The sequence below is a fragment of the Suillus bovinus genome (genome assembly GCF_016758785.1).
Source record: "Suillus bovinus strain UH-Sbo-P2 chromosome Unknown EDB93scaffold_103, whole genome shotgun sequence".
Lineage (NCBI taxonomy): Eukaryota > Fungi > Basidiomycota > Agaricomycetes > Boletales > Suillaceae > Suillus > Suillus bovinus.
The window spans coordinates 1-12,949 of record NW_024542159.1 but is presented as its reverse complement, the minus strand read 5'-3'; the positions used below and the strand labels follow the sequence as shown (position 1 = coordinate 12,949).

The following is a 12,949-nucleotide window of genomic DNA, read 5'->3' as shown; positions in this document are numbered from 1 at the left end:
TACGATGGAAGTTGTAAGGTCCATCCCGCAAGATGTTGTACAATTGTATATACCCGTGATACAGCAACAATGCAGTAGGTGAAATTGATGGTTGTAGAAGGGTACTATGAGAGATCGAAGCCAGCGCCAGAGGATATTGCCTGTAGGAGCTTATCGTGAAGCTTTTTTTCGCTCGTATATCTTGGCAGCTGATTTATGATAAGTCAGTTGCGATATAAATGCCAGCATAAGGTCATCTTACCTTTAAGAGATTCACGCAGGTGCTAGAAGTTGGTAATCGGTGCTCGTCGCTCCCTGCATCGCGTATGGCAAAGAGAGGGTTTAGCTGCTTAAAGCCTCTGAAAGACGATGAGCGCTTTCAACAGCAAGTAACAAGCAAAAATAGCAGAGGCTATGAACTCACAGAAGTGGCGGTCGACTACAGCTTGTGACAAATCTCAAGAACAACCTTCGTTGCTCCTGATCGAAATCCTCCAAAACCTGCAGATGAAAGTTAAGATTAATAATAAGATTCGCAGCCCGTGAGGATACTGACCTTCCAGAAAGTCTGTATAGTGGGTTCATCATTATCATACAAGCCCCCATATTGGGTATGTGCCCTTAAGTCCTGCACATCTACAGGTGCGTTCACGCCACCTAGCAATATCTGAAGTTCCTGCTGATTGAACATTCTAAAAGGAGCTGTATCAACGGTCCAGGCAGAGTTAATTTGACGCCAACATACCGAAGCCATTTGGGGTCTATCATATCAGAAAGACCCTCGAAGAACGCCTCGCTCTGGAGCTTGATCTGCTTGCTCAGTCTGTAGTGAGAAGTAAGGTAGATATATTGCAGTCGGTTCTCCCGGGTGACCGGAATATTGCTGCCATCTGGTATGAGGTCTACAGCTTTGGCGACCCCAAACTCTGGCGACATCCCACGTCAGAAAGAACACAATCAGAGCGCACATGTTAGCAATGACCAACCTTCGATCGCAACGGTGAAGTTCAATGCAAGGTCTTCCACATCTCCGGTGTAGTTCTTGAGAAATATCAGACCCTGATATAAATCAGGATCGAGAGAAGCAAGGTCGTCCAGAAAACTTTGTTTATCTAGCCACTTTATCGATAATCAATAAAGTGACAGCTTGTTATCAATGATACGGCAATTACCTTGGCCAGGAAAAACCCTGCGAATGCGACCTCAACGAGGATGCCCTTATAGAGCGCCTTGCCCAGGATTCGTCCGATGAAGCGATACCAATTTAAATTGTGCGCTGCATCGGAAATGAACGTGAGTGTGAGTATCGAACAGATCTGCGGGCAACATACGTTCTGTAGCGTACGAGTGGGGATTAGGGTAAATCTCATTCCTCTTATTTGCCAGCCATAGTCCACGGTCCGTGTCAAACACTTCCTTGCACAAAGAAGTAAAAAACTCCTTGAACACGCCACCGCCATCAATTCCGGCCCTAGCGAATAACCACCCATCAGTATCTATACACTGGACAAATATTATGCTGTATACATACTCGGGCTCTCCAAACTGATCGATAAATGTTATGGCGATTGGGGCCCTTAGATCTGCTTCGGCCAGCCTGTCATATCCATCTTGCGCGATATGGCCTCTGCGAATGGATACATCGATCCGCCCACGTGTGTCCCTATTGCGGTTCCATTTATCGTTTTCTACAAAGCGCCGGAAAATCAAAACGCGAGTCTCGAATTGGATAGCAAACGGAATGTTGTTGAGGACCCCGAGCCGAGGGGAAAAGTGTGAGAGCTGTCTTTTCGTCAAGGCGCGCGGCGCAGAGGACTCGTCGAGCTGCTGCTCTTCGAATCTATGAAGACGTTGCTTAGCATGGGTTAGAGATGACAGATTGACAAGTGCGACGCACACTGCAGCATCTATGAAAGAATTCATGTCAATCTGAGAGCTTATATGCCAGTGGTTCTCTGGCATGAAAGGCTTGCGAGAGCTGAGAGACACCGAGTTGGTATGAATTATTGAAAGACTACGATGGTATGCGCGGACTTACTCCCGTGCATGTATAGCTTGTAGACATTTCGTTATCTTGTCTCGTAAACCTGCCCAACGGAGACTCAGACCCGGCACACCGCCCTCCTGAATCATCGTCTGGTCATCACGCCAGTAAAGAGCAAATGCGATGTTAAACAGAGCACGGGAAAAGGCCACCAATTCGTCCAAAGTCAACGACGTCCGGGAGTTGGAGAAAAATTCATCATCACCCATCGTCAAGAGAGATTGAGTATAAAGCTCGGTGAGCAGTAGAAGAGGTGGCCACGCTGACGCTAGCGAGGGGTCTTTATTATAATCAGTATGATTCACCGCAGAAGGCACGAAGACGAACCCATCAAGGATGTCATGTTTTCATCTTTCCCGAGTGGAGAGTTCCGTACATAGTCACGATAAATCTCACGCACAAGCCCACCCCCTCCATATAGCAGCAGCGTACTCAGTATCTTACCCTTCCGGGTAGGACAGATGATGCACAAGTTAACAAGCCATGATACAAGATCTGGAAGTGCGCCATGATCATGTTGAGCTGCCTTCAGCAAGGAATTCAAGTGCGAAGGACTCGGAAGGATCTGGAGGCGCTTCTGTGTCCGAGCATCTAGTGGGGGCAGCCTTGGCGTCGGAGCAAAAGATGTAACAACTGTAACTCGCGGCTGTTCTGATTCCGAATCGCCATCGTCGGCCCAAGACATTGCGGGGGCAAGAGCATCGGATACTGATGGGGGATCGAGCACGTGCACAGGGAGGATGCTCAGTGAAGCGGTCATGAGCTGGAGATATGTTTTCAAAGACGAAAGAGGTAGAACTGTATATCTTGGGGAGGTAAAAGCGTATAGGTTGGCTATAAGATGCACATGAGACTGCAGAGGGATTGTGGAAACAAGTTCAGCAATAGAAGTTGACAGGACTGATAATGAAGATAAAGGAAGTTTTGCGGAAAGGGCTGTGAGTGACGAGATTGGGATTCGATTTGGGAGAAGAGGGGTCGTAAGTATATGGATGACGAGAGACTGAAAACACTGCAGAAATGCGTCTGACGAGCGTTCTAATGTGTTGAGCGGGCGATATATGAGTTCCACAAAGAAAGGTAGGGTTGGGGCAGTCTTTGTCTCCGGCCCCTGTGAACAATATAAGAGATATAGAGAATATGGAACCAAGGAAACTCACAATGGTTTGTATTGAACGGGCAAGGTATTGATACAAGTCATGCCTTACAGCATATTCGGTGATGTTCACAGTGAGCTGATTACCGGAAACCCCCAATGCTTCAACAGCAGACGCCGGATTCGAGAGAGTACACAAGACTTGAAGGCATGAGACAGCGCGTTCAGATCTGGACCAGGTTAGCTCAGTCAAGAGATAGATAATATGTATCAGAACCTTGGACGATCAGAGACAGAGCGTAGAAGTAGGAAGAAAACTTGTCGCATCAATACAAGCCAGTGTTCTCTATCATGGCCATGGGCAAGGCTGAACAGCGAACCTAGATGAACGATAAGCTGGTGGAAGCATGGCGTCGTACAGAAGCTGCGCACCTTGAGCAAGGACCTCCGCAGCCCATCTATCGATAAAATAGGTGTCTTGTCCGATGAGGACGAGGCATCGGAGGCCAGTGAGTCCTGTGATATCCCCTGCGAACAGTTCACGAAGTTCCTGGCGAACCCTTCTGGAGTCGGTAATGCCACGCCACCAAGCCTGTATTGTAACTGCACTCTCTTGTCGTTTGCGGACAGTTTCCCTCTCGATTCTTCGAGCTCTGGCTTGATTTAAGATGGCTGCTTGAGAGGTGACTGAGCTCGATCCCCCAAGATTGATTTCACGACGTCTTTCGTCCCCAAAGAGTGGTAGCATATCTGTGCTTGGTTTTAAAACAAATTTGGGTGCCTGAAGATTTGCCTGCGGAAAGTAATCTCGCCCGATGTCAGAGTGGAGTAACCTGGTAGTACTACAATGAGTATGTCGTACTAGTATGTAAATGTGATGGTACGCGTGCTCGCTTGGTCAGCGAATAAACCCTAACCCTAGAATGGGTTTTGAATTCCTCAAAGTTCTACTTTTAGATATATTTATTGTAAAATACATTGTGGCCAGTCACTAGAGCTGTTTAACTACGACAACATTACGCGTACGACTATCAAATATTGTAACCTTTGCTATCATTAAGCTTGGCCCTTCATATATCTTGCCAGCTCGGCGGCATTATCATATAGGACCGAGTGAGATTGAGCATGCTTTCACCTTCGTCGCAATTATTCCCAATCAGCAGCTTTCAGCTAGGATTCACGACCCTTTCGCCCTCTCCTGCATCAATTGGCGAGCTCGATGTCATCCTAGTCCCGCTCGCAGATTCTCCTCTTGGGATACACAAAATCATGCGCTCGTTGACTCACGAGGTGGTATGCCCGCCGCCCTCTCTGCATCCATCCTCGGACGACCCTCAGCTTACTTGGGAGGCCAGATATCCCAAGGGTTCCTGTAGTCCAAAAACAGAAATCCCTGGTGGATTTGGATTTTATCTTCGTGGACCCAAAGAAATTGTATCTTTGTTGGATGAAGGCGCAAAAGAAGTAGTTTTTGGATATCGGATGATGTTTGAGAAGGGTTGGGAGTGGGTCAAAGGAGGGAAGTTGCCAGGAATGTGTGCGCATCCCCGATCAGGGCCTTGAATGAATTTTTGATGTACAATTGCAGATGGCGGTATCGGCGACACTGCTTATGGATGCACCGGCGGACGGCAGAACGACCGTTGCAAGTCCTTTAATGTTCGTCTCATGTGGAGGTGAGTAGCACCCACACCTTTCTCACCTATTTCCCGATGTCTTGTTAGGCGTGATGGTAAAGGAGAAATTTACGCCTATCTACCTATAAACGAGACGAATACAAATGCACTTCTTGCGGTTCCGCCCTACTCCAAAGCCAATCCTGATTATGGGTTTTCAGTCGGAATCGGCGCATGGACATTTGTGTCAGGTATCTGGACAACTATCGCTCAACGTGTTAAACTTAACGATGTAGGCAAAGCTGATGGTAAGGCGTAGTGATTGCTAGGGTAATACTGAATCTTGCATCCTAGGAGAACTCCAGCTCTGGATTAACGGCGAATGCGTGATCCACACAAAGGGTTTGATTTTCCGAGAGGACGAGGCATCCCATATCAAGGGGATGCATTTTCAGACGTTTTTTGGAGGTGCGCGAATACTTCCGTTGCTTGTTGTCTGGCAAATGCTATTCGTTGCAAATTGGTTTCTCATATCATTATCGTTCAGGACATGAGTCTGATTGGGCATCACCAAAAGATCAACGTGCTTGGTTTTCCGACGTCTCTGGAGCCATCATCCGGTAATAGTCACCATATGTTCTCTGAACGAGTTTCGAGTTGTTTTGTATTCGTTCATACTACGTGTATCTCTACGATACATCTCCAGTGAGGCATTTAGGCATATATCGACTCAGCCCCCTTTTGATTTTCTGTCGTTTGAAATGCCACATTACGCATGCAGTATTTATATGATGCTACTACCCGAATATGTACGAGGTGGGGGTTTGAGCGCACACGCGAGATCAATGGCCGCTGTAGTCCCGGCTATCCCAATTGAGTTGATTTCAAACTTGAAGTCTTGGCTCATGTTGGGTCTCTACCGGGCTGGCCGCTGTTCCCTAGCTCCGCACTTTCAAGCCTAATCTGTCACTCAAGAAACTACAAAGGGAGCCATTCGTCAAATGACTAATTAGTGCGCGTCGTGTCTACTACTCTCCCTCTCTCTGCGCGTATGGCAACTCCAACTCCAACCTTCCGCCTAACCACTCCGCCTCCTGGACGCACCTTTGCGAACCAGCATACCTTGCCGAAGCTCCCAGTTCCATCTCTCGATGACACTTGCAAACGCTACTTGACTGCTCTTCGAGGTCTCCAGGATGACAAGGAACATGCTGCCACTCAGCATGCTGTTCGAACTTTCTTAGATAGCGAAGGTCCCGCTCTACAGAGGAGATTGAATGAGTGGGCTCAAGAGAAAGCAAGGTGAGTTTCGTGCATCGCTAATCAAACTGCCTCTTCACCACGGCTTCCGGATCTTACCTCCCACCCTTTTGTTGTTCGCAGCTATATCGAGGACTTCTGGTGAGCTTCTCTTATTTTGCCTCGAGGTACTTCTTCTAATCATGGGTTTCTCATCCTTGTGGGTAGGTATGAAAGCTACCTCTCGCACAGCGATCCTGTAGTACTTGCTCTCAACCCTTTTTTCGTCCTCGAGTACGTTCATGTGATTTTCATTTGCCTTTAACACCCTTTAACTCACTACCGGCAGGAATGATCCTAGCCCGGATCGAGGCTCTCAGCTACCCCGCGCTACGGCTCTTATCATATCTTCATTAGGCTTTGTTCATGATCTCCGCCAAGGTCTACTTGAACCCGATGCCGTACGTGGTCATGCACTAGATATGGATCAATACAGTAGATTGTTCGGGAATGCTCGTATACCAACAGAGGTATGTCTCGCAGAATTATATTTGAACTCAAATTAAATCTATTCGTTTGGTTAGTGTGGCTGCAAGATGCTCGTGAATGATGCGGCTCGTCATATAGTAGTTTTGCGCAGGGGACAGTTCTGTTAGTCGGACACACATGCCCATGCATTCAGCCGCTAATATCTCACTAGATTGATTTGATACCCTTGATGAGGGTAACCGACCACTGTTAACCGAGCGTGAGGTTCTTCGCAACCTCCAAGCCATCTGCAAGGATGCTGACAAGACTCCAATAACTGAGGTAAGGACTTACCGAACAACATTTATCTACTTCCTCTAACTGTGGCTTATAAAGGTTGCTCGTACGGCTATTGGTGTTCTCACTACTGAGAATCGGAAGACTTGGTCTTCCCTTCGACGCGAACTCGCGCAGGACAAGACTAATGCAGCTTGCCTGCGCCTGATTAACGATGCCTTGTTCGTAGTCTGCTTGGATGATGCAGCTCCAGGTCGCGATGGCATCAGCACGCTCGTTCAAAATGGCGAAAAGGGAGAAGACCTCGCTGCTCTATGCAGTAATTTCCTCTGCGGAACTTATGACTTGCGGGAAGGTGTGCAGGTTGGCACGTGTACTAACAGATGATATGACAAAGTGAGTCAGCGTTCACGATACTTGTCGGTATTTGATCTAATTTGTTATTCAATTTAAGCTGCAAATCATCGTGTGTGCAGATGGTGCCGCCGGCATCAACTTTGAACATACCGGCGTTGACGGCCACACAGTTTTGAGGTACCTCCCAGTCGAACTGTTTTCTTACTATATGCTCATGTTACCATCAGGTTTGCCGCAGATGTCTTTACTGAAGGCCTAATGCTGCTTGCGCGTTCAATCAACCCATCCGCACCTACTCTATTCCACGCATCCCTTTCGCCTCACGCTGAATCCTACAGGCCTCCGAAGTCAATAGCCAACGGAAAATTGCCAATATCCTCTCAAATCTTCTCATATGATACCTCACCATCTAAACTTATGTGGACTCTAACCCCTTCAATTCGAGTTGGCATTCGGTATGCTGAGACACGCCTGAGTGACCTTATATGTCAGAATGATTGTCAGGCGCTCGAGTTCAAGGGTTATGGAAAGAATTTTATCACGAGTCATGGTTTCAGCCCCGATGCGTTTGTGCAGATGGCTTTCCAGGCGGCATACTTCGGACTTTATGGTCAGAATGTCCTGTTCACAGGTTCTGCAATCTTAATTCTGACGTCATAATAGGCAGAACGGAGTGTACTTATGAACCTGCGATGACGAAGGCCTTCCTTCACGGGAGGACTGAAGCGATCCGGACAGTGCAACCAGAGAGCGTCGACTTCACGAAAGTAAGCGCCTACATGATAATCGGACTCTTCTTCCTTACTTGTTTCCATTCGTTTATCTAGACATTTTCTCGGAGTGTTTGCTTAATGATAAGATCCGTAAATTGCGCAAGGCGTGTGAGCGACATGTACAACTTACGAAGGAGGGCAGCCAGGGCTTGGGCCAAGACCGGTGGGTTCTTTTGTTACCTGTACTTCTATTTCAGTATTGATGGCATCTTGTAGACACTTGTATACCTTATACTGCTTGCATCAGCGCCAGGTGACGGGGAACCTTGATCCCTCTCCTGATGACCCGATCCCGAACAGAAATATTCAGAAGAATGTCCTCCCATCAATATTCGCTGACCCGGGCTGGAATCTATTGAGTACGTCTATCTTGTCCACTTCAAACTGTGGAAATCCTGCATTGCGCCTGTTTGGATTTGGGCCCGTTGCGGCTGATGGGTATGGTATTGGGTATATCATTAAAGAGAACGGGATTAGCGTGTACGTCACAATTTTCATTATCAAACAGACGTGTCATCGACACTGACTAATGGTCCTATAGTGTCGCTTCATCAAAGCATCTACAGACGCGCCAATTTCTAAACACCCTTCGGGGATATCTGTTAGAAGTCCAGAGGATCTTAATTCAGCTCCACCGCTTCGCAAATGAACGCCCTGCACCATTTGTTGATCACGCTGGTATCCTCCGTGACTCTAAGACTGGTCGGCCAATCAACGGCCACGGTTACGGGTCAGACGAATCGGGGAGTGACTACGAGGACATAATCCAAGCAGCGTACTACTGGTACGTATGCGGCCCACCCCGGGCGTTGATAAAATAAACGACAACTCGAGTCAGTCTCCTATTGGCATATTTCCACTCTCTCGACCTTGATTACCACCCACTCTCTCTGATATACGTCGAAGCCACCATGTCCGCCGCCCACACTCTCCCTGATCTTCCATACGCCTATGATGGTCTCGAGCCTTTCATCTCGAGGCAGATCATGGAGCTTCACCACAAGAAGCACCACCAAACCTATGTGAACGCTCTCAATGCTGCCGAGGCTAGCTACGCAAAAAGCTCCACCCCCAAGGAGCGCATCGCCCTCCAGGCAGCACTCAAGTTCAACGGTGGTGGTAAGTCTTTATAGGCACCAAATGATCGCGTCATTGGTGTTGTTATCTTATTAATCGCTCGTCATCGATCGCTATCTCACGTTATTCATTACATGTACTTATGTCATTCTACCCATGATTTTGCAAGTCCATTAGAGTTAAGGCTGGGTTATGGTATATCTAAAACAGCCATATTGCGCAAATATGCACATGTCAGATTTGCGCAAAATTGACCCCTCATATTGCGCAAATATACAAATGTCAGATTTGTGCACAATTGACCCCTCATATTGTGCAAATATACAAATGTCAGATTTGCGTGACATGGACCCTTCATATTGCGCAAATATACAAATGTCAGATTTGCGTGAAATGGACCCCCCATATTGCGCAAATATGCACATGTCAGATTTGCGCAAAATTGACCCCTCATATTGCGCAAATATACAAATGTCAGATTTGCGCACAATTGACCCCTCATATTGTGCAAATATGCAAATGTCAGATTTGCGTGACATGGACCCTTCATATTGCGCAAATATACAAATGTCAGATTTGCGTGAAATGGACCCCCCATATTGCGCAAATATACAAATGTCAGATTTGCGTGAAATGGACCCCCCATATTGCGCAAATATACAAATGTCAGATTTGCGTGAAATGGACCCCCCATATTGCGCAAAAATACAAATGTCAGATTTGCGCACAATTGACCCCTCATATTGCGCAAATATACAAATGTCAGATTTGCGCACAATTGACCCCTCATATTGCGCAAATATACAAATGTCAGATTTGCGTGACATGGACCCTTCATATTGCGCAAATATGCAAATGTCAGATTTGCGTGAAATGGACCCCCCATATTGCGCAAATATGCACATGTCAGATTTGCGTGAAATGGACCCCCCATATTGCGCAAATATGCACATGTCAGATTTGCGTGACATGGACCCTTCATATTGCGCAAATATGCAAATGTCAGATTTGCGTGAAATGGACCCCCCATATTGCGCAAATATGCAAATGTCAGATTTGTGCAAACTTGACCCCTCATATTGCGCAAATATGCAAGTGTCAGATTTGCGCAAAATCGACCCCTCATATTGCGCAAATATGCAAATGTCAGATTTGCGTGAAATCAACCCCTATGTTGCACAAATATACAAATGTCAGACTTTTTGAAATCAACCTCTCATATTTTGCAATTTGGAATTAGAATGGAGTCACTGGAATCAGTTCAGACATGGTGTGATATATGAGTGTATTATTATGTAAGCTTGCTATTGTGATATGAGTCAAACTGGTATCCTACAGTGAGGTCTTGAGATTTGGTTAGAATTAAAACTTATATGGTCAAAACAGAAATAGGTTTCAAACTTTGGAAAAAATATCTTTTCCTGGGCTGGTACATCATTTAGAGGCATCTTCCAGGAATCATATGAACCAAGAATTAAGAAAAACGGCGGTTGGAATATGGAGATATGGTCGAAATACTGACTTTTTTGCCCCTCCACCAAACCGCAATATTGGCGACCTCTATACACCCTGGGACCATCTCCAATCGATTTGTACGACTGAAAAACAGTAGGAACACTATTTTCAGTATCGGCCTTGAGTCAGATTTGAGTGTGGTGCGATATAGGGGGTAGGGGGGGGGAGGAGGACATTCTATATCTCGACAACCTGATTTTTCCTGACATATTGGGCTTTACCATCGTGTTCAGGGACATTGAGAGCCCCCTGGAAAAATGCTTTTGGAGGGCATGCAAGTCATGGGAAGGCTAGAAAAATCGATCTTTGAGGGGGGTATGTGACAAATTCGCACATGTCACTTTGTATGGTCTCAAATCGCTCTGGTATTATTTTCAATCGATTTATATCATTGGAAAACAGTAGGGACACCCTTTTACATACCGGTATTTACATAATAGGAAGATATGTGAGTTTGGGGGGGGAGGAGGACCTTCTGTATCTCGACCACCTGATTTTTTCTGACAATTCGGGCTTGACCATCTTGTTCGCAGCTATCAAGAGCCCCCAGGAAAAATGGATTTGGAGTCATGGCAAGTCATGGGAAGGCCAGAAAAATCGATCTTTGAGGGGGGGTATGAGGTCAACTTACACATTACATTTCATATTGGCCAAAAACACTTTGAACACATCTTCAATCTATTTTTATGATCCAAAAACACTATTCAAATCCTTTTTACATCAGTATATACATGAAATCATGCTTCATGGTGGAGTAGGTAGGGGGAGGGGGTAGCATGACTCTGAAACATGATTTTTTCGGACAAAATAAGCATTGCCATCGCATCCAGGGTGGTTAATAACCTTAGAATCAAGTTTCATTTGAAGCCAGGCAAGTCATTCTAAGCACATTTTGTTAAATAGGATGGGGTTAGCCCAAGGTTATGCCTAACTCACATGTGCAATTTCACACATTTCTGGCATTTCTCAAAATGTGCAAACCAAGTGGTATCCATTTTACACATTTTGAGATAGGTCAAAAATGTGTGAAACAAAGGGTGTCCATTTTGCACATTTTGAGAAATGTCAAAAATGTGCGAAACAAAGGGTGTCCATTTTGCACATTTTGAGAAATGTCAAAAATGTGCAAAACAAGGGGTGGTCCATTTGCACATTTCTGGCATTTCTCAAAATGTGCGAAACAAAGGGTGTCCATTTTGCACATTTTGAGAAATGTCAAAAATGTGCAAAACAAGGGGTGGTCCATTTTGCACATTTTGAGAAATGTCAAAAATGTGCGAAACAAAGGGTGTCACTTTTGCACATTTTGAGAAATGTCAAAAATGTGCAAAACAAGGGGTGGTCCATTTGCACATTTCTGGCATTTCTCAAAATGTGCGAAACAAAGGGTGTCCATTTTGCACATTTTGAGAAATGTCAAAAATGTGCAAAACAAGGGGTGGTCCATTTGCACATTTCTGGCATTTCTCAAAATGTGCGAAACAAAGGGTGTCCATTTTGCACATTTTGAGAAATGTCAAAATGTGCAAAACAAGGGGTGGTCCATTTTGCACATTTTGAGAAATGTCAAAAATGTGCGAAACAAAGGGTGTCCATTTTGCACATTTTGAGAAATGTCAAAAATGTGCAAAACAAGGGGTGGTCCATTTGCACATTTCTGGCATTTCTCAAAATGTGCGAAACAAAGGGTGGTCATTTTACACATTTTGAGAAATGTCAAAAATGTGCGAAACAAAGGGTGTCCATTTTGCACATTTTGAGAAATGTCAAAAATGTGCGAAACAAGGGGTGGTCCATTTTGCACATTTTGAGAAATGTCAAAAATGTGCGAAACAAAGGGTGTCACTTTTGCACATTTTGAGAAATGTCAAAAATGTGCAAAACAAGGGGTGGTCCATTTTGCACATTTTGAGAAATGTCAAAAATGTGCGAAACAAAAGGGGTCCATTTTGCACATTTTGAGAAATGTCAAAAAGTGCAAAACAAGGGGTGGTCCATTTTGCACATTTTGAGAAATGTCAAAAATGTGCAAAACAAGGGGTGGTCCATTTGCACATTTCTGGCATTTCTCAAAATGTGCGAAACAAAGGGTGGTCATTTTACACATTTTGAGAAATGTCAAAAATGTGCGAAACAAAGGGTGTCCATTTTGCACATTTTGAGAAATGTCAAAAATGTGCGAAACAAGGGGTGGTCCATTTTGCACATTTTGAGAAATGTCAAAAATGTGCGAAACAAAGGGTGTCACTTATATGGTCAAAACAGAAATAGGTTTCAAACTTTGGAAAAAATATCTTTTCCTGGGCTGGTACATCATTTAGAGGCATCTTCCAGGAATCATATGAACCAAGAATTAAGAAAAACGGCGGTTGGAATATGGAGATATGGTCGAAATACTGACTTTTTTGCCCCTCCACCAAACCGCAATATTGGCGACCTCTATACACCCTGGGACCATCTCCAATCGATTTGTATGACTGAAAAACAG

At 45.3% G+C, this 12,949-nt stretch overlaps 3 protein-coding genes across 3 annotated transcripts; 2 read left to right on the top strand and 1 right to left on the bottom strand.

Annotated features, from left to right (window-relative positions):
* Positions 1-104: 104 nt before the first annotated feature.
* Positions 105-3,867, bottom strand: EDB93DRAFT_1255810 (HECT-domain-containing protein; the record flags this gene model as incomplete). The annotated part of the gene is made up of 15 exons (XM_041453845.1): positions 105-188; positions 242-338; positions 404-480; positions 536-671; positions 725-905; positions 966-1,098; positions 1,152-1,255; positions 1,311-1,450; positions 1,511-1,819; positions 1,877-1,957; positions 2,018-2,303; positions 2,351-3,134; positions 3,184-3,349; positions 3,397-3,499; positions 3,552-3,867. 15 exons carry the CDS (start codon positions 3,865-3,867, stop codon positions 105-107), a joined length of 2,997 nt encoding a protein of 998 aa, XP_041302138.1.
* Positions 3,868-4,105: 238 nt separating this feature from the next.
* EDB93DRAFT_1323300 (polysaccharide lyase family 14 protein) lies at positions 4,106-5,786 on the top strand. Its single transcript, XM_041454984.1, has 5 exons — positions 4,106-4,656; positions 4,708-4,795; positions 4,844-5,043; positions 5,090-5,203; positions 5,283-5,786. Exons 1-5 carry the CDS (start codon positions 4,245-4,247, stop codon positions 5,357-5,359), a joined length of 891 nt encoding a protein of 296 aa, XP_041302137.1. The 5' UTR covers positions 4,106-4,244; the 3' UTR covers positions 5,360-5,786.
* EDB93DRAFT_1243247 (Choline/Carnitine o-acyltransferase-domain-containing protein) lies at positions 5,787-9,002 on the top strand (the record flags this gene model as incomplete). Its single annotated transcript, XM_041452119.1, has 14 exons — positions 5,787-6,037; positions 6,119-6,136; positions 6,203-6,268; positions 6,324-6,504; positions 6,698-6,784; positions 6,839-6,992; positions 7,038-7,102; positions 7,194-7,273; positions 7,324-7,706; positions 7,760-7,863; positions 7,938-8,032; positions 8,086-8,349; positions 8,411-8,653; positions 8,708-9,002. 14 exons carry the CDS (start codon positions 5,787-5,789, stop codon positions 9,000-9,002), a joined length of 2,286 nt encoding a protein of 761 aa, XP_041302136.1.
* Positions 9,003-12,949: the final 3,947 nt, after the last annotated feature.

Excerpts from the sequence above, each read along its gene's own strand:
- EDB93DRAFT_1323300 (XM_041454984.1), top strand. The coding sequence starts at position 4,245 with ATGCTTTCACCTTCGTCGCAATTATTCCCAATCAGCAGCTTTCAGCTA. Across the intron at positions 4,657-4,707 it reads AGGGAAGTTGCCAGGAATGT|ATGGCGGTATCGGCGACACT; the intron begins GTGCGCATCCCC and ends GTACAATTGCAG. Across the intron at positions 5,044-5,089 it reads CGATGTAGGCAAAGCTGATG|GAGAACTCCAGCTCTGGATT; the intron begins GTAAGGCGTAGT and ends CTTGCATCCTAG.